Source organism: Callorhinus ursinus, unplaced genomic scaffold (genome assembly GCF_003265705.2).
Source record: "Callorhinus ursinus isolate GAN/ISIS: 27379988/994484 unplaced genomic scaffold, GSC_fseal_2.0 scaffold11, whole genome shotgun sequence".
Lineage (NCBI taxonomy): Eukaryota > Metazoa > Chordata > Mammalia > Carnivora > Otariidae > Callorhinus > Callorhinus ursinus.
The window spans coordinates 56541574-56563074 of record NW_027397073.1 but is presented as its reverse complement, the minus strand read 5'-3'; the positions used below and the strand labels follow the sequence as shown (position 1 = coordinate 56563074).

At 41.6% G+C, this 21501-nt stretch overlaps 1 protein-coding gene across 1 annotated transcript in view; it reads left to right on the top strand.

Annotated features, from left to right (window-relative positions):
- The window catches only part of LAMA1 (laminin subunit alpha 1), a 164877-nt gene that overhangs the window by 67739 nt on the left and 75637 nt on the right, over positions 1–21501 (top strand). The window contains exons 7-16 of the mRNA XM_073898513.1: positions 2603–2720; positions 3833–4011; positions 4699–4804; positions 6801–6961; positions 7902–8042; positions 9220–9393; positions 11099–11200; positions 12395–12606; positions 13395–13506; positions 16172–16282. Of these exons, the coding sequence (XP_073754614.1) occupies positions 2603–2720; positions 3833–4011; positions 4699–4804; positions 6801–6961; positions 7902–8042; positions 9220–9393; positions 11099–11200; positions 12395–12606; positions 13395–13506; positions 16172–16282 (1416 nt within the window). The remainder of the gene's footprint in view (positions 1–2602; positions 2721–3832; positions 4012–4698; positions 4805–6800; positions 6962–7901; positions 8043–9219; positions 9394–11098; positions 11201–12394; positions 12607–13394; positions 13507–16171; positions 16283–21501) is intronic.

The following is a 21501-nucleotide window of genomic DNA, read 5'->3' as shown; positions in this document are numbered from 1 at the left end:
TGCTTCTTCTTTATTCATTCATCTATGGACACTTGAGCTGCTTCCATAGTTCGGCTATTGTAATTGTAAATTATTGTATTGTAAATAATGCTGCAGTAAACATAAGGTGCAAGTCTCCCTTTGAATTAACATTTTTGTATTTATTAGGTAAATACCCAGTAGTGCAATTACTGGATCATAGGGTAGTTCTATTTTTAATTTTTCAAGGAACCTCCATACTGTTTTCCAGAGTGGCTGCACCAGTTTGCATTCCTACCAAGAGTGGATGAGGGTTCCCCTTTCTCTGTATCCTTGCCAACACTTGTTGTTTCTTGTGTTGTTGATTTTTGCCATTCTGACCGGTGTGAGGTGGTATCTCATTGTAGCTTTGATTTGCATTTCCCTGATGATGAGTAATGTTGAGCATCTTTTCATGTGTCTATTAGTCATCTGGATGTCTTCTTTGGAAAAATATCTGTTCATATCTTCTGCCCATTTTTTAATTGGATTATTTGTTTTTTGGGTGTTGAATTGTATCGGTTCTTTATATATTTTGGATACTAATTCTTTATTGGATATGTCATTGCAAATGTCTTCTCCCATTCAGTAGGTTGCCTTTTAGTTTTATTAATTATTTGATTTGCTGTGCAGAAACTTTTTATTTTGATGTAGTCCCAATAGTTTATTTTTGCTTTTATTTCCCTTGCCTCAGGAGACATATCTAGGAAATTGTTACTATGGTCTATGTCAGAGAAATTACTGCCTGTGCTCTCTTCAAGGATTTTTATGGTTTCAGGTCTCACATTTAGGTCGTTAATCCATTTTGACTTTATTTTTGTGTATGGTAAAAGGAAGTGGTCCAGTTTCATTCTTTTGCATGTAGCTGACCAATTTTCCCAACACCCATTTGTTGAAGATACTGTCTTTTTCCCATTGTATATTCCTTCCTCCTTTGTCAAAGATTAATTGACCATATAATTGTGGGTTTTATTTCTTGGTTTTCTATTCGAGTCCATTGATCTATATGTCTGTTTTTTATGCCAGTACCATACTATTTTAATTACTACCACTTGGTCATATAACTTGAAATCTGGAATTGTGATACCTCCTGTTTTATTTTTAATTTTCAAGATTGCTTTGGCTGTTTGAGATCTTTTATGGTTCCATACAAATTGCAGAATTGTTCTAATTCTGTGAAAAATGCTGTTGGTATCTTGATAGGGGTTGCATTAAATCTGTAGATTTCTTTGGGTAGTATAGACATTGTAACAACATTCGTTCTTCCAATCCATGAGTGTGGAATTTCATTCCATTTTTTGTGTTGTCTTGAATTTCTTTCATCGGTGTTTTATTGTTTTCAGAGTACAGATCTTTCACCTTTTTGGTTAAATTTACTCCTAGATGTTTTATTGTTTTTGGTGTAATTGTAAATGGGATTGCTTTTTTAATTTCCTTTTCTTTGGCTTCATTATTAGTGTATAGCAATGCAACAGATTTGTGTACATTAATTTTGTATCCTGCAACTTTGCTGAATTCATTTATTAGTTCTAGTGGTTTTTTGGTGGAGTCTTTGGGGTTTTCCATATATACTAACATGCCATCTGCAAATAGTGAGAGCTTTACTTCTTCCTTACCAATTTGGATGCCTTTTATTTCTTTTATTTATTTTTTGTTTGGAAGATGTATTTCTGATTAAGTATTTACTATGAAATTTTTGTGATAAAATACACATAACATAAAATTTACCATTTTAACCATTTTCAAGTATACAATTCAGTGGCCTAATGATCTTTGAAGATCTTTTCTCTATAAGACTGTCAAGCTAAAACCAAACACAGTTATAAATGATGCTTATATTTTTTAAAAGAATGGTTCCCCTCCTCCCATTTTCTCCCTCTTCCATGTTTGTGGTACTAAATCAAGAGAAAAACAAGTTTACCCATTTTAACATAATACTAAGTGAATAATATGAGGCCCTGTCTCCTCTTAAACAATTTATATGAAGCAACTTGTTATTTTTTCCCCCAGTCTTTGAAATTCTCTGACTCTTGAATAGGATTATCCTCTTTTGAGGCTGAAACCTAGGAAGATCAAGAAAGTTATTAATAAGAGCTTATAAACCCTGAATATCAGTGCATCTTATTTGGAAAACTTTTTGTCCATGAACCCATTTTATTTTTAGTTTTGTTTTATTCCTCCTCATTTCTGTTTGTAACCAGGTCATGTGTATATATTTTTCTCTAAAAATGAATGTCTCTATGCTTTGATGGAGCCATATGTCCTCAGGTATACTGTCATGCAGGATATGTGACCATGATCAGTTCCTTTAAAAATAAAGTTATGCGGGGCGCCTGGGGGCTCAACTGGTTAAGCGTCTGCCTTCGGCTCAGGTCATGATCCCAGGGTCCTGGGATCCAGCCCCGCATCCCGCTCCGCATCCGGCTCCCTGCTCAGTGGGGAGTCTGTTTCTTCCTCCCCTTCTGCCCTCTGCCTACTTGTGCACGCGCTCGCTCGCATGCGCTCTCTCTCTTTTTCTCTCTCTCTCAAATAAAATTAAAAAAAAAAAGTTACGAAAAATATACAGGTTAATTTCCAGATGTCATTTTGTATTCTCCATTTCTAGAAACTACAGTGTCAGTGTGAGCATAACACCTGCGGAGAGGGCTGCAGTAGGTGTTGTCCGGGCTACCACCAGCAGCCCTGGCGGCCCGGCACCATTTCTGCTGGGAACACATGTGAAAGTAGGTCTACTGAGAATGGAAGGATGTAGTGTTTTTCCTTCTTAACATGCTTACTTTGATGATGACTTAACATTGGGACTAGGACGTAACTTGTTTTCTTAAATATTCAAATAGTTCCCAAAGTTGCGTATTACCTGAATACGAGTTAAAGTACTGAGACCTACCTGTATCTTTAGGGATTTGCTATTTTATCTCGGGTTCCTCTTCCCATATATGGATGTATTCTTTACCTAATTTGGATTTAATTTTTAAGTAGGCAATACATTCACACGATTCCAACATCCACCAATATATACAAAATACGTAGTGAAAAGTATTCCTTCCACTCTGTCTCCATCCTATGTTCTTCCTGAAATTTTTATGCAAATAAAACATACATCAACATATCCCTACCCCCAACGTAGTTCATCCATGGGGCCTGACATGCTTGCATGTCATCCTACACATGGCTTTTATGTTTAACAGTGTGTCTTGAAAATTTTCTGTGTTAGCAATATGAAATGCTGTTCTTTTTTATTTTATTTATTTTTTTATTTGAATTCCAGTATAATTAACACACAATGTTATGTTAGTTTCAGGTGTACAGTAGAGTGATTCAACAGTTCTGTACATTCATTACTCAGCACTCATCATGACGAGTGCGTCTTCATCCCCTTCACCTACTTCACCCATCCCCCGACCCAACTCCCTTCTGGTAACCATTAGTTTGTTCTCTATTGGAGTGCTGTTTTTAAAAACATTACCACTGAATCCCATTAAATGGATGCAATATAATTAAAATAGCTACCTATCCGTGGATAGTTCATGTGTTCCCAGTCTTTTTTTAACACAAACAGTGATGTGGGGAGTAAGCCTGTACATATCACTCATAAGTGCAGGTACTTCTGCGGGATTGTGATCCCAGAAGATAGGTTGAGGGGTCAAATGGGTGTGCATGTGTATAATTTTGATGACTACTCCCAATCGTCCTCAATAAGATTGCCCATATCCTATTAAATTTACTTATTCTGGAATTTTAATTTATTTTACGGTCATAGAAACTTAGAGAAGGAAGGGTTTTCTTTATATAGGACATAATAAATATATTAATTGAGATGTTAAAATTCCTCCAGAATGTAATTGTCACAATAAAACTCAAGACTGTTACTTTGATGAAAGTGTTGCAAATCAGAGGAGAAGTTTGAATACTGCTGGACAGTTCCGAGGAGGAGGGGTTTGCATCAGTTGCGGGCAGAACACCATGGGTATCAATTGCGAAACCTGTATTGATGGATATTATAGACCATACAAGGTGAGAGTGTTTCTTCACCATAGCTGAATTTCATTGCCTTTTCAAGGAGGAAGAGAGATTTCGCCAACGGTCAACTTCAATATTGGAAACTCATTCCCTTCTATAATATTTCCTTTATATTCTTATTCTGCTAGTAGCATTTTTCAGATATCGGTTTCCTGCTCTGTCTGTCCTGTGTTCTTGCTCAGAGTAGGATGTTCACTTGTTATTTAACTTGGATTTGGGGCCCTACTGGCTGTGTAATCTTGGTTTTGTAATACTAACTGTGAATGGGAAGAGTCAGCCAAAAACTATTGCAGCTGTATCTTGCCTGTAGGAAGTGCTCAGTCCATCCTCAGCTGACCTAATATGTAGTTACCACCTGGCTCCCTGTGGAGGTCTGGGCTAGGTGATGCTTATACATGGCTGTGAGAGATAGCGGAGGGGAGCCCCATGACAGTGGTCATGAGAAAGGATGGCACTCTGCTAATGATACTTGCCACTGTCCCATCAAAAAATGTTTGGGGCTTTCTGGCTTGAGCTCACATTATTTTCCTGAGACCTACATTCCCTGGGGATACAAAATCATTACAATAGTCACATCTTGAGTGAAAAGCCAGTACCTTGTCATTGGTATTGTTGTTGATGTTATTGCTAATATTGCTGATAATTCTAGTAAGGTAATCCAGGACAAATGCTGCCTTTCAGGTGTCTCCTTATGAGGACAACCCTTGTCATCCCTGTGACTGTGACCCTTTCGGGTCCCTCAGTTCTGTCTGTATTAAAGATGAGCTCCAATCTGGCTTACACATAGGTAAGTCCTTGACTGGTTTTTGTGCTTGAATTGATTTTTTTTTTTTTTTGGTGGAAGATTTGTACCTGGTAGAACTATCATAATTGGATAGAAATTGAGTGATATGATTCTCTATTGATTCTTTTGTTTACAAAATACTTATCACGCAGTTACTGTGTGTCAGGCAATTCTTTAGGGCCCAGGAATATGTACTTGAACAAGATGATCAAAATTCCTGCTCACAGACAGACACTCAACAAACAAGTACACGCATAATATCAGTCTGGGTAGGGAGGAGTCCTGTGGGCATGAAGCAAAATTGGGAGTCGTGGTTGGAGGGAGATGGGGTGTAAAGAGGGCAATGTTGGGGTGATGAAATGACATTTGAGCAGATAATTGAGCATTTGATGAGAGAAGAAATAAGGCTCAGGTTAAGGCCATGTGGGGAACACAGTAAATAACAATCCCTCTATTTAGCTCTTAGAAGACACTCACAAGGCTTTTGCATACAACATCTCGCAAAGCAAACAAATTCTCCTGCTAACTTTGTAAATGTCAGTGTTCTTTCTGTTACAAAAACTGGCAAAGGGCTTGCAAATAACCAGAATCTTCTGAAAAGGTTGCATCTGTTCAAAGACTTCTGTGACCTCATCAAATTCTCAGTCACTAGCAGTTAAAATGATATTGATCAGCCGGGAAGGATGTGCCAACCAGGGGGCCCACCCACAATGCAGAGGGTAATTTACGTAATTGAATTAATCCTTACACTGGACTGGTAATGGGATGCTAATGATAATGAGGATGATGTTGATTGTAGTCACAATTACCCTTGACTGGGTTCATTTTAGGAAATACATCATTTAAACATTCAGCCATAGCAGATATAAATTCTTTAATGCATTTTATAGGCAAGGAAGCTGTAGCTCAGAGCAGTTAAGAAACTTGGCTGACATTACACAACTGAAAGTTTCAGAGCTGCCATTAAAATCAGAGATAGTGCTCATTGCCCTTTACCATTTCCCTTGTGCTTTCAGAAACAACAACAACAACAACAAACCAACAACAGCTTTATTTTGTGATACAGTTCACTACCATAAAATTCACCCCTTTAAAGTGTATGATTCAGTGTTTTTTTGGTATATTTGTGGGTGCAACCGTCAACACAGCCCACTATAGACCATTTTCATCACCCCATAAAGAAACCCCTTCCCTGTTGGTAATCACTCCCCACTTCCCCACTTCCCTCCATGCCCTCCGCCCCAGCCCTAGGCAACCACTGATCTTTCTCTCCACAGATTTGCTTATTCTGGACATTTCATATAAACAGAACCGTACAATGTATGGTTTTTCGAGACTGGCTTCTTTTACTTAGCATCATGTTTTCAAGGTTTATCCATGCTGTAGCCTCCATTAGTACTTTGGTCCTTTTTTTTTTTTTTTCTTTTTCTTTTCTGAATACTACTCTATCGTATGTATGTACCACATTTTATATAGCCATCCATCAGTTCATGAGTATTTCATTTGTTTCCACTTTTTGGTTATTATGAATAATGCTGCTATAAACATTCATGTCTAACTTTTTTGTGGATGTATGTTTTCATTGTTCTTAGGTAAATGGTTAGGAGTGGAATTGCTGGGTCATAGAGTAACTCTGTGTTTCATATTTTGAAAAAGTGCCAAACTGTTTTCCAAAGTCACGGTACAATTTGACATTCCCACCAGACTCTGTTTTTCATCTCTGTTTTCTTTTTCTAAACTAAGGGTTGACAAACTGTGGTCCATGGGCCATATCTGGCAAACCACCAGTTTTTGTAAGTAAAGTTGTATTGGAACAGAGCTATGCCCATCTGTTGACTGCTCCCAAGCACTTAGGGCAAAGTTGAGTAATTGCAACAGAGATTCTTTGGCCAAAAAGCTTGAAATATTTCGTTTCTGGCCCTTTGTAGAAATAGTTTGCCAATCCCTGCTTTAACCTTTTTACCCTCCTGTTGGGCCATTGCCATCCTTTTCTTCCCAGGGAAGCGGCCCGGTCAATGTCCATGCAAGGAAGGCTATGCAGGAGAAAAATGTGATCGCTGCCAATTTGGTTACAAGGCTTACCCAGCCTGCGTCCGCTGTGAGTGCAGTCGGGCTGGGAGTGTGAACGAGGACCCATGCTCAGAGCCTTGTCTCTGTAAGGTATGCGTGGGGGTTAAAGTTGACCCTGAGTTTCTTTTGAGGTGTCCTAAGAAAGCAACACATTCCATAGGCTCAGGAGATCAGTTCTTGAGCAAAGCAGCAAGGTTTAAATAGAATTCTGCTTACCCACACCTTCCTGAGAAGCATGACATTCTGTCACAGTCTATGTCCTTGGCCTTAGATGGGCACCCAGTTTGCTTTTTTGGTGCCTTCTGGGCAATGGCCATCTCTTCTGGAGGTATTTCTGTGACTTCCAAGATGAAACCAAATATTGCATTTCTTAGGCCTGGGCCATGATCTCTTCTGACATTCTGTTCCAGCCTAATGTTTAGAGGAGAACCAGGTAAATACTAAATTTGTAAAAATGTCAAATAAGGCAGATATGTTATTTTGGATTTCTCTTAAAAAAATTGGACAATGATAAAAAACACAGTCATTGGGTACCACGGAGGTGGGGGTTTTTTGCAATTTGATATTAATATCCATTTTCCCATGATAACTATAATTTGTGGGACTTCCCATTATATCTTCTGTGCTTCTTCCCATGTAAGCAGAGTCTTAAGCACATTTTATAAGTGACTGAAAATAATCTTGAGTATTTGTTAATAAGACAAACAATTATATAGCCCTCCTCAGGTTTTAAAATTCTTGAAAGATCCGCAAAAATGGAAGGTTTCAAACAAAACAATATGAAAAATGTTATTTCAATATAAATGACCGAGCTCTAGGATCCTGACCCTCATTCTCGCCTACAAAATTAAGTGGTCATAATTTCAAAATATCTGTTCTGGAAATAATGACTTCATGAGGCTTTACGTCTCCTCAGAGTATCTATTTATTTACCTGTTTTTCTGGATCACCAAACATCTTTCTTGTTAATGTCACTTTATTCTATCTACCTAGACACACTGGTTTCAAATCTTTTCTCTACTCCGTGCAGGAAAATGTTGAGGGAGACAATTGTGACCTCTGCAAGCCAGGATTCTATAACTTGAAGGAGAGAAACCCCGAGGGCTGCTCAGAGTGCTTCTGCTTTGGCGTTTCTGACGTCTGCGACAGCCTTTCTTGGTCCATCAGTCAGGTGCGGGTTCCTTCCCCGAGCCCGAATATAAGACATGTGCCACCTCAAAGGAGCTCTCTGGGAGCTGTGTTCTAAAGCAAGGGGGCTGCCTTTCCCTGTACCACCACTCCCGGCCGTTTGGAATGATATTGGCATGGATCAAGGGCAGCCGGCTACTAAAGTGTTACAGAAGTTTCTTTCTTGGTCACGTGTTTGTTCCTACATATATTTCCCTATCCAAACAATAGGATGTTATGGTATTGTAGAATGTATCATGTTTCAATTTCTTCTATGGGAAAATGCATCTGGTTGTGGGGTCAGAGGTGAGTTCTGGGACCCACTGCTCCACACTGGTCTCAGGCCAGGAAGCACATCAGGACATGGATTCATGCAGAATTTTCTAGCTCAGAGAACCTGGTGAGGGTAGGAATAACAACAGGTGACATAGGGATTATGAGGGCAGGCAACTGATTCCTCAGTTGTTCTGGGAATGGGGAGTCCTAGGGGGATGTCAAATGGTGCCTGGGAGGACAGTGTGATGGCTTGAGGTTAGGGAGGACCACAGGGCACAGGGCTCATCTGTGGTAACCACCTGGCCTCCCCATGGCCATCTTGGGAAAGCTGTATTCAGCGTAGGGGGGTTGCTAGTCCCTGACTCTCCTTTCCCTCCCTCCCTCCCTCCCTCCATCCCTGGCAGGTTGGTGAGGAGTGGGAGCAACATGGGGGAGGGAGTGGGGATCCCAATCAGTATCTAAGAATGAAGGTGAATCCCTGTGGCTACCATGCTGGGGTGATGGTGTTTATCATCTCTTTGTAGATGATAAATCAGAAGAATAGGATCTGGAGGTTATTTTTATACATTTTTCAGCTTTTTGGTAAAGCTGTTCTATTAAGGTCCTTGCTATTTTTTTTTTTTAATCTAAAATATATATCCATGTCTGCCATAGTTTTGCTCGCCAACTTGCTTATAATTGATCTGGGGATCTGGAGAGTGTTTGACTCATTCTCAGATTTTCTTGATCCTTTGACAAGTAGAAGGGTCATGAGTCATGTGGTTCTGTGGCCACAGTGTGTTAACTCTGTCCTTAGCTAAGCTCTCTGAGTCTGTTTCTTCATTGTAGGGATATTAGTACTGGCCTGGGTGAAATCTCAGGGGACTTCAATTTCATATTCTGAAATTCTGAATCTTTTTTTTAAGGTGAAAGATATGTCTGGGTGGCTGGTCACCGACCTGATCAGTCCAAGCAAGATCCTGTCTCAGCAAGATGCGCTGGGTGGGCGTCATCGGATTAGCATCAACAACACGGTGGTCCTGCAGAGGCTGACTTCCAAGTATTACTGGTTGGCCCCAGAGGCCTACCTTGGAAATAAGGTAGGGCCATCGCCAGAAGTGACATCTCGGGCAAAGATCTCAGAGCACATTAGGAAAGAACTTCTTGTTGGCAATTTAAGTCGTCTCAGGCTCACTAGAGGGTTTGACAGATAATTATACAGCATTTACTTACACCTGACTCACATGGTCTTGCTTAGCCTTGGGTGACTTTATTACATCATTAGACTATGAACTTTGTTCTTGGCCACGTCAGTCATAGGCAGGCTGTTGTAGGAAGCCTTGTCCCCTCCTCCCATGACAGGCTCTCCACTTTCCTCTGCGTTCCTGTATCACCTGGGCCTCTGTGAAGTGTTGGGCAAATTCCTGCTTTGTTTAGTTAGCCCTGTACTTTCTTTAGGCCCAGGGCTCAGTAGAGAGCCTGGCACAGAAGGCACTTGGGCGGGACAGGCTGGGCATTGGGGCTGGTGTCCTGCCAGTTTCATTATCAAGACAGACTCTTTCTCACCTAACATTCACATTTAGCAAAGATAGAATACTTCCCATTTTAAGAAAATGCAAAGTGGTGATTCTACCAAGTAGAAATTTGGTTAATATGATTTAACCTGCCGTTGTTCCCTTCCTCCTTACCAATCATGTCACTTCTTCTTTTTTTTTTTTTTTTTTATTTGAGACAGAGAGGGAGGGAGTGAGAGAGAGCACAAGCAGGGGCGAGGGGCAGACAGAGAGAGAAGCAGACTCTCCGCTGAGCAGGGAACCCCATACGGGGCTCCATTGCAGGACTCCAGAATCATGACCTGAACCAAAGGCAGTTTGGTTCAAAGGTTAGTTTACCTGAATGAGCCACCCAGACGCCCCCAATATTGCCACTTCTCTCCAGATTCTGATGATCCAAAAATACACCCTGTGGAATCTATCTCAGTGGCTCGAGTTCCGTGCTTACCTTCCCTGTGCATTTGGTTTGTTTTGAAGTAATAGTATATGTTTCATCGTAGTGCAGGTCTTATAGCCTGGGAAGTTTCTATTTCATTTACTGGCTATATTTTAATTCTATAACTTATTTTATTTAGACTTAGGTTTAAGTAGTGTTTATTTTGAAAATGATTCTTCTTTCCCTTCAAATTATAATCCTAGAAGATGTGCTCTCTTTATAATGTGGTCTTATCACCAAAGGTCAATGATCTTTTTTTTTTTCTGTTAAGATCACTTTTCTAATTTTATGGTGCAAAGACTGGATTCTGAACCTGATATTGGGTCACACACCTGTCACAAAGAAAATCTCCATTTTGTATTAAAGGCTATGACCAGGAGGAAAAACCTTTAGTCCTTCTTTTAGCTGATGAGTCCTGTACCTTATTGTTCTTCTACGAGCAGTGCAAGGAGATCAGAATGTTGGGATTATCATCATGGATCTGACTCCTAAATCCTAAAAAATTTAAGTGAAATACACGTCTCCTATGTGACTCACAGAAGTTGGTGCTCGTTCACCTTGGGCTTTCTCTAAGAAGGAGCACATCTTTCTTCTGTACATTTAAATCACATCCTGCATTTTGGTAATATTGGTTAAACAGCATATTCGTATAATATGCTTTCTTTTCACTGCCTTACTGTGGACTCCCTTACGTACCGTAGCCACTCGGCTACCTTGCAGCCGGGTTGTCTCCCGACGGATCCTGGCCACCACTTCCTCTTACAGAGGGGCTGTGGTCATGTGCCCTCCGTGTTCACTCTCGCTTACCTCTTTCAGCTGACTGCGTTTGGTGGCTTCCTCAAGTACACGGTGTCTTATGATGTTCCCGTGGAGATGGTGGATGGGGACCTCATGTCTCACGCTGATGTCATCATTAAGGTAGTTGCTTTCACATTGCTTTGCCGTAGAGTGGAAGGGCTTAGCTGGGGGACAGTTTATGACTCTGAGTGGCTAAGAGAGACCATAGTTGCAGGGAGCACAGGGCCAGGTGGCCGTTCAGCAAGGCTTTGCCTCATCCAGACACCACCAAGACTGAGTGTGACAGTTCTCTTTGGGCCCATTCCTGGAATTGCCTCAAGACAGCACATGGGGCTCTTCCCTCAATCCCCGAAGCTGACCCATCTTTTCACATTGAGAAGGGAGACAGGGGTTTGCTCTGACGTTGGAAGTACCCTGTCAGCCCTTTGAGTCCCTCTGTCTCCTCCTGCCACGTTGCCTCCCACATGAAGGCTTAGGCAGCAGTGCTTGGCGGTGTGGGGACAGAAGATGGGTTGCCATTTTTGTCCTCAGCCACTGTACCCTCACTCCCCCTCCACCCCCATCACTCAAAGACCCAGCTCAGCCTCACTGGAAATTTTCCCAAAGGTAAGAAACCACCTCGGGTTCTAGTCTGCAGTGTCTGCCCCCTCTCCTGGTACCTTTATTTTTTATTTTTCTTTAAAGATTTTACTTATTTATTTGAGAGAGAGAGAGAACAAGTGGGGGTGGGGGGAGGGCAGAAGGAGAGGGAGAAGCAGGCTCCCTGCTGAGCAGGGAACCCAGCGTGGGATTGGATCCCAGGACCCTGGGATCATGACCTGAGCCGAAGGCAGACATTTAACTGACTGAGCCACCCAGACGTCCCTTTCTCCCAGCACCTTTAATGATGTGCACCGCCCCCATCCAGCCTGCGATGAGTGGGATCGGGATGACATAAAGCATTTTTGGGAATGGCAGTTTTGTGGAAAGCTAGAGGTATCTTTATATACTTTTCTACTTTTGCTCTTCAGTTAAAGATGACGGGTGTCAGATTCATTGCTTTGAGGAAAGTTATGTGCACATACATGCTGTTTCTCTTCTGAGATCCCAGCGCAGGACTCAGCCTATAGATTTATTCTCTGAATCCCTCTGAGGGGGATACAAGGAAACAGCTCTCCTCCTATCGTTCCGAACCAAGAGTTGTGGACACGATCACATGTTTGCCCTGAGAACCTAAGCACAAATGAAAAGCCACACTGCTGAATAGAAATTTGCTTTTATTTTTTGATCATGAAGTTGAATTACAAAGGTATTTCCTCTTGGTTTAAATATTAGGGAAATGGACTCACTTTAAGCACCCAGGCTGAGGGCCTGGCATTACAACCATATGAAGAGTACTTGAACGTGGTCAGACTTGTGCCGGAGAACTTTCGAGATTTTAATAACAAAAGGGAGATAGATCGCGACCAGCTGATGACTGTCCTTGCCAACGTGACACATCTCTTGATCAGAGCCAACTACAATTCTGCAAAAATGGCTCTTTACAGGTGTGTATTGAAAGAGAGGGAAAGCTCATGGGGAGGGTCCTCAATCTCGTCTTCATCTATTAATAATGATGTATTTTCAGTGTAATATATTTTCCTTGATTATTTTAAGGGTACAACTAATGGAACTGGCTGCCTTCAAAATACTTTTATTACTATAATATTAGTGACGATGTAAGGACAGTGGTCCATGATAAGTGTGTCTCAGTAGGAGATCATTTTGACATCAGGATCAGAAACTTTCAGGGTGGTTTTCTGAGAAATGCCTGACAAATTCACAAGTGTCTGGACCACCTTGTATCTTGTTTTTACCCTCCTGATGTTAACGGTCTTAAATTTTACTGTCTATTTAAGCTAATGTTCCCATCCTCGGTAATGTTATTCCTTCCAGGAGGTCAATTTCTGGCAATGCCAGGCTATGGCTACGCATGCACGTTGGACACAGCTAAAGCAAACACAGAATTATACATTTAAGAACAATCTCTGTATTTGAGATAGGATGATTGAATGGGTTAGTTTTTCGGAAGTGTTTCAACTCAGACTGGGCAACGTCAGACCCTTCCCACAGCTGTCTGGGCAACTACTCTTCTTTGCACCAAATGTTGCAAAGGCCTTCCAGAGAATACTGACAGCTTTCAGAAATCATATTGGTGGGAAAATCTGTAGTTACTTACAAAAGTCACATCACCTTTTTGTTTGAACAAAACTTTAAGAATCCACCTTCATCAAGATGTTAGCTGTCATTTGCAGGTAGGCGTCTGAGTCACGGGATGACTTCTGTCTATTGGTAGGTTGGATTCTGTCTCTTTGGATACAGCCAGCCCTAATGTTATAGACCTGGCGCTGGCCACTGAGGTGGAACACTGCGAATGTCCCCAAGGCTACGCAGGGATCTCCTGTGAGGTAAGGCTCCTCTTCGGTTCCTATCTCCTTTTGTTCTTTCCTAAGGAGAAAAAAAGCACATTAAAGGTGATACAATAACCCGCACTTGAATTTTAATTTTAGAAACCTAACATTTGGCTCAGACTTTGGGCGGCTTTAGGAATACTGGAAGTCACAATGTTTAAGGCAGTCTGGTGCCCCTTCCAGGGGGGTCCTGGGACACGTGGAAATGGCCCGATTTCAGTCTACCCTCTTGCCTTAGTCAACCAGAAAGTTGCACTGCCCATGCCGTAGTTGGCATTTCTAAGGAGAATTGAACTTGATTGCGTCTGGACATTTACAAATCACCAGCGTGCCACCTAGAAAGCCAGGCCCGTTTTGAGACTTTTTATGGCCCCCAGCTAGGTTAACTTGGGTGAGCTCTACTTCACAATGAAGTGTGTGAGAATGCACTTGCGATCACCAGTAAAAGTAATCTGTCACTAAAAAAATTTTCTGAAATATATTTTGAAATTATTTGGACATGAATATTGATAATAACTCTCTCCTGCTGAGGACTTTCTATGTATTTGGCACGATCCTAACCTCTTTCTGTAGGAAAGAGCTAGGAAGTAGTTATATCAGGTTCCAAGTGTCATGTGCACCATTAACCGCCACACGGTCCTGCCTCTCCCGTGTTTAAGACTGACTTGTCATTGGCTGTGAGTTCTGGGCCATTAACTTACAATTTGTTTTACAAATCTTTATCAGTTATACACTTTGCAGTTAATAAAGTTGGCCTGTGCTTCATGATATAGATTTTTAATTAAATATTTCTATTTCTATTTTAAATATTTTACAGGGTTTTTTCTTTTATGACCCCATGAACTTTTTTTTTTAGATCTAAAGACATGTATTTTTAGGCCAAGGAAGTATCTGTAGGACCTAAGTCCTGTGAGCTTACCAGAGAAATGACCTTGAGCCTACCTCATAGTATGTGGGATGTGAGAGTGGGTGGGCTGGTAGATAAAGTAGGAGCCCAGGCCAGCTAGACCAGGAGGGGGCAGCAGTGAGCAGGTGCTGCAGGGGAACTCCAGGTCCCCTGGGTTCAGAGGAAAATGTGCTGATATACAGGGGATGATCGCTCAAGGAAGCACATGAAGCTTAACATAAGTGTTTTTATCAGCCAGAAGAACTCATTCTTTCATTAGGAGCTGACATAAGGAATCAGGCAGCTATAGGTGGGGACTGGTATTCTTGAGATCCCTGTGGCCACCACACAGACCCCCAGGCAGCTCCCCCTCAGTGCCCATCTGTAGACTAGTCCATTGTCCTTGACGGGAACGTGGTGCATGGAGGTGTTAAGGGGACTTTCACAAGGTCAGTGTGAATGAATGCATATATATATTACTCATATAATGAAAATGCAATTTTAATATTTTTTACAAGAGTAAAAACCAGATCCACACCCCTCCTCCCATGACCCCATGGGAGCATGCTGGCCTCCCAAAAAATCACTCCCCCGTCTGCACTTGAAACACGTTTTATGTCTGGTGCAGCCCCAAGCAGCCCTGTAGCCACAGGTCTGGGAGGTGTGTCTCTCCGACTTTGAATCTTTCCATTGGCACAGTGGGCACGGGGTCTAACTGTTCCATGTTCCAGATTCCATGTCTATAAAATAGAATGGTTCTCAGGGTCATCTTGAGAATGACATGAATGACTGTCTGGGATGGCCCTCTGCTCCTCCCAGGCAGGGGACAGCATCCATGAATACCATGAAAGCACGCCTGTGATGTTTGCTCAATTCACCTGATGCAGTTTGACACAGACCTACCCTTGAACACTTTGATGGTAGTATTTAGTGACTCTTACCCAAAAGAAAACAAAATCAGGTTGAGAGAAAAATGTCCACTTGATTGAACACTGGTGAAGTGGCTGAGTGTTACATGATTTCTCAGTAATATCGTGGCAGGTACCTCGAAGGTGGATGCTGACCCATTGTATCGCCACTAGGTTTTGGTGTGCGTGTTTCTACCTATAAAAAGAAAGGAGGGTGGCGCCTGGGTGGCTCAGTTGGTTAAGCGACTGCCTTCGGCTCAGGTCGTGATCCTGGAGTCCCGGGATCGAATCCCACATCGGGCTCCTTGCTCAGCGGGGAGTCTGCTTCTCCCTCTGACCCTCTTCCCTCTCATGCTCTCTCTGTCCCTCATTCTCTCTCTCTCAAATAAATAAATAAAATCTTTAAAAAAAAAAAAAAGAAAGAAAGGAGGAAGGGGGCCTGGGTGGCTCAGTCAGTTGGGTATCTGACTTTTGATTTCAGCTCAGGTCATGAGATCGAGCCCCATGTAGGTCTCCAAGCTCAGCAGGGAGTCTGCTTAGGATTCTTTCCCTCTGCCTCGGCCCCTCCCCCTGCTCGTGCATGCTTTCTCCCTCAAGTAAATCTTTAAAAAAAAATGAACTGGATTGTGGCAATGTTGCACAATTCAGTAAGTTTACTAAAAAATCAGTGAACTGTATCCTTAAAATGGGTGCGTTTTATGACATATAAATGATACCTCAATAAAGAAGTTGCGGGGGGGAAGGAAGTATGTTTCTCTACTTACGGAAATTGGAGCAGTTGATGTTCCTAACCTATTGACGAGAAGATGATTTGCATGATGTACAAGGTTGCCTTCCCCTGCGTGTGTCACCTGTTCCTCTCTTGCAGTCCTGCCTCCCTGGCTATTACCGCGTGGATGGAATACTCTTTGGAGGAATTTGTCAACCCTGTGAATGCCACGGCCATGCAGCTGAATGTGATATTCATGGCGTTTGCTTTGTGAGTCTTTTGCCAAAACCTCGAGTGCCCCCCCCCCCCGACCCATCCCAAAGCAATCTGCTGTGCAGAGTGGTTAAAAAAAAGTGCTTCCTCCATAGGAGATTATCCCGGGCTTTGTAGACCCCAAAGGAAATTCGCAGACTTAAGTTCATGTCATAATATGTTTCCTGCTTTTTCCTCTGCTCTTTTTTGAAAAAAAGTTACTTTGGTGAAAATGGAAGAGGGATATATAATGTCATTGCAGGTTTTTTATTAGAACAACGAATTCACTCCATAAGATTAGAAAGCCATATAAAGGTAGAAAATATTGCCCACTGATTAAAAAGGATAAGGGCTTTTAAAGGAAAGTGCTAGAATTCCTTTAACATATTACACAGTATGTCCTAAAAGGAATAATAAAACTTCTAATAATTACACTCGTTTGTGCAACATATAATGCTTTATAGTTGTTAGCTCGGGTAAACTCTTCAAACAAGTACTTCTTTCATGCAACAGGAGTTGAAACATGGCTTGACAAATATGCAGTTAATCTTGAGAATGAACTTTGGGGCAGATACAGGGCAAGACTTGTTTTTTAACTTCAATCAGGAATTCTTTTAGGCTCTTTTTGCCTGGAAGCCAGGCCATACTCCTGGGTTCTAATGGATTTACTGCACAGAGATGGAGTGAATGCCTATATTAATCAGCCGAGTTCTAGTCACCATACAGGGGAATGTTCATGCTGTTTCCAAAAGAGATTGATTGAGTCCCAAGGCTAGGGAAAATTAATTATCAGAGCCATGGAGAAGATCTCCTCATGATGCCATGGATTGCTTAATCTTTCTAGAGCCTAGTTTTTCTTGATTCTGTAAGTAAAGCTTTCATTTTGTTCTTTGTTCATTTCATCGTTCTGGAAAGCAAGTGTCTATAGGAATTACATGAAGTGATGTTTTACACACACACTCAATCCTTCAGGATCAGTTTCCCAGAGCTTGGTGAGGTTGTTGCTTTTTTTAAACGCCTCTGCCCTTCCACTTGGGTTTGTAAGGCCAGCCTTCCGGGGCATCTGCCAACAGTTGGGGGTGTCAGCAGGTTGTGATTTCAGCACCCATGGCTTTAGGTACAGGTAAGCCAAAAGGGTATTTGCACGTGCTTCTATTACTATATCTTTACAAAAATATATGCTCACACTAAAGTGAAAATGCTAAGTAGCGACTGGCCTTTAAGTTCTAATTATAATAAGTGATAGTAATTTTTATAATTGAAAAATTGGGGGAAATAATGTCAGATTTACAGTAAGCCTACAAAAATAGCACGGCGAGATCCTGTTCAGCCTTCACCCTGCTTCCCCTGGTGCTCACATCTTGCCTTACCAGAGTACAGTGATCAAAATTAAGAAATTCACGTGGGCACAATCTCATCAACGGAACTGTGGACTTCACTCAGATTTCATCAGATTTCCCACTCATGTCCCCTTTCCAGCCTCAAATCCAGAACCACTTTGCACGTGCTGCCTTCATTCTGTGACAGTGCCTCAGTTTTCCCTTGTCTTTCATGACTGTGGCACTTTTGAGGAGCCCTGGACATTCTCTGGAATGTCCTCTGCTAGAGCGTGTCTGTTTTCTTGTGATTAGCTTGAGGTTTTGCATTTTAGGCAGGAAGACGTGAAGGTGATGTGCCCCCTCGGCGCACACTGTTAGCCTGGAACACTCGGATGAGGTGCTGTCTGCCAGCCTTTTGCACTGTCAAGTTATTATTTTTACCTTTTTAAGTCATTCATGTTTGAAGGGGCAAAAATAATAAAAATTTAGATTGGACTTTAAAGAAACATAAAAACTTGGTAGCATCATTTATCTGTTTCATCTAACTTTGCTTTTTTTTTTTTTTCTATTCTATTTTACAAAGAAACCTTTGAATTCTCCCCTTTGGATAGCCATTTCTAGCCCTGGGCCTTGCATGTAGCCATCCAGCTTCCAGGAGTCAACTCCTGATATACAGGTTATCAGAGAGAAGGTTCCAATTGTTCTTATTGCCCTATCTTTTTTTTTTCTTTTTTTAAAGTGTGGTTTTAGGTTTATAGCAAAACTGAGAGGAAGGTGTAGGAATTTCTCATATACCTCCTGCCCCCACGCACACACAGCCTCCCACATTATCAACAGCCCCCTCCCCCCGCCAGAGGGACACACTGGTGCGGTTGATGAACCCACACTGACACATCATAACCGCCCCCACCGCAAAGTCCACGATTTACATTAGCTCCTGTTCTCTGAGCTCTTTCTGCTGTTCTCCCAAGGAGAAACCAGTTTGCTTTCTTCTGGAAGAGAAGAGCCTAAAAGGCAGTTGTGTAGCTTGGACCCTCATGTTTTTTTCTTTTCCATTCAAGAGAAGATGTTTTTCCTTCCTGAGGAGATGAGCATTCTCCTCCCTCACATTCCAGCTCCAAAACAGGGCTGGTCCCTTAAAGGGATGGTGACCTGAGAAAGTGTCAAAACAGATTTGGTAGGCTTTTTTTTTTTAGCAGAACTACGTAATGGCTTTCCCAAAGAGAAAGAAAACCCTGTCTGGCCCTTTGAGCAAAGAAATCCTATCATAGATATTTTGCAAGTGGACATAATTAAATGTATTTTAATGAAACTAGTTATTTTGCATAATACTTTTAGCTCAACCATGTAGCCATTTATCAAAGCCAGCTGCATTTTGAATTAATTTGGGTTAATTATCAAAATCAAGGTCACATAGGGGATGGGGAGGGAAAAAAGAGTCTAAGACATTCCTACCAAAATGTCACCCGAGGACCAGCAGTCTGTGTGTTACCCTAGAGTTTTTTAGAAATGCAGAACTCAGGCCCTGTGTCAGACCTCCTGAATCAGAATTGACGTTGAACCCAGGTGATTTGTAAACAATTCAAGTTTAGAAGCCCTGGTCTAGGATAACTCTACATAAAACTGGTGAAAGCCTGGGGTGCCTGGGTGGTGCCATCGGTTAAGCCTCTGACTCTCGGTTTCAGCTCAGGTGGTGATCTCAGGGTCCTGGGATCAAGCCTCACATGGTCAGACTCTGCACTCAGCATGGAGTCTGCTTGTGATTCTCTCTCCCTCTCCCTCTGCCCCTCCCACTCGTGCTCGCACTCTCTCTCTCTCCCTAAAATAAATCAGTAAATCTTAAAAAAAAAAAAAAAATGGTGAAAACCTATTTAAAAGGATGTAATACAAATATTTATAGTCCCAAATTAAATTTAACCTATGGGAATACTTTTATCAACCTCAGGAATGGTAGAAAAGTATGCAAGTTTAGAAACTAGACACATTATTTAAACTGTTGAATGAAAAACGGCCTACAAGGTCTATAAAATGAGTGGCTCTCAGAAAAGGGGGTAAAAGGAAGTGGGTGGCAAGGTGAACCCACAGGTGGGAGCCGTGGCAAGTGAGTACAGGCTGGGGTGGGTAGAGATCACAGGAGAAAACTCTGGGTGACATCAGCATGGGGGTGGGGGTTATGGGAGGACCTGGGGAGACCGAGTCACTGGCAGAGCAGAACTTGGGAAAGAATGTGGAGAACAGGCTCAGCTTTCCCTTGAGCTCTGCCGCTGCCCTCGTGCTCAGCGTCGCTTCCTACGGGGGCCAGCTCTGCCCATCCTGTTTCTCCTGCTTACCTCCTATACGCCTGATGTGGCGTCATTCTGCTTTCTTAAAGACATGTTTTCAAGAAGGAAATAAGTCTTTCATATTTTCCCTGTATTTATCGTTTCTAATACTCTTCAATCCTTGGTATAAATCCAAGATTTCATCTGGTTCCATGTTCCTACCTCCTGAAGAACTGTTTTTAGCATTTGTTTGGTGCAGGTCTGACGGCCGACAAATTCTCTCACCTTTTCTTGACCTGAAAAAGGCTTTCTTTCGTCTTTGAGTTGGAAATAGATTTTTGCAGATTTTTTTTTTTTCAGGACTTGAAAATTGTTGTTTGCGTATGGCCTGCATTGTTTCAAATGAAAAGTCATCAGTCATTCTTATCCATGTAATTCTCTGGGTTGTCTTTTTTTTTTCTCTGCCTACTTTTTAGATTTTTCTCCTTATGAATCACATTTGCTTTTTGTTTGTTTGCTTCTCCTCAGATCTAGTAGTTGTTATCCTGCGTTTAAGAAAAAAAAGAACAAAACCCTTATTTGGAAATCATTTTAAATGTATGCAAAAGTTGTAGGAAGAAAAATAGTACTTAGGGCACCTACCTTTTACCCGGATTCACCTTGTTGTTAACATTTTCCCCATGTGCTGTATTTTTTTTCTAAACCACTTGAGAATAAGCTGCATACACTATGCTCATTTGTCCCTAAATACTTCGGTGTGTATGTCCTGAGAGTAAGGACTTCCTCTTATATAACCACAGTACATTATCAACCTCAATCAATACAACTGTGGTACCCTACTTTTTCTAATCTACCGTCCATTTTTCCATTTGGCCAGTTGACTCTCTTATGTCCTTTATAGCATTTTTCCCACCGTGACAGGCCCCACCTAGTTTAGGTATTGCATTTTATTGTCATGTCCCTCTAGTCTTCTTTAATCTGAAGTACAGCATTTGACAGCATTTCTTTGTCTTTATAATAAGGGCACCTTGAAGAACACGATCATCTTTCAAAAAATAAAATGCCCCTTATTTGGGGTCCTTCTCTTGTTTTTTCATGAATTGATTCAGGTTATACCTTTCAGGCCAGAACACTTCATTAGTGATGCTGTGGCCTTCTCAGAGAACCACATGTGGAAGCCCACAGCGTCCACTACCCCTCGCTGGTGAATTCTGATTACACATGCCAGCTCTTGGTCAATTACTGTATATTTACCATTCTTTTCTTTTGCAATTAATAAGCAGTGTGACGGAGACACTTTAAGACCATGCAAGTATTATATTCATCATCAAAATTCCCCCTTAGATTTAGCAGTCTCTGATGATTCTTGCCCCACCAACACTTATATGGTGTTCTCCATGCTTCTCGATTGGTACACAGCATTCTACTGTAAGCAGGAACCCTCCTTTCTTATGTTTATTTATTTACCTACTTGTTATCTGCCTGGACTCATGGATTCCAAATTCTCCCAGATGTGACTAGAGGAAGCATACTCAGTGGTTTCCGATTGCCTGATGAATATTGTTCATTGTTAAGTCTCTGGATTTTGTTACTTTCCTTGAAAGAACATCAGAGTTTGTTTTGGCAGGTAGTTAAATTATCATAGGTCAGCTGGATT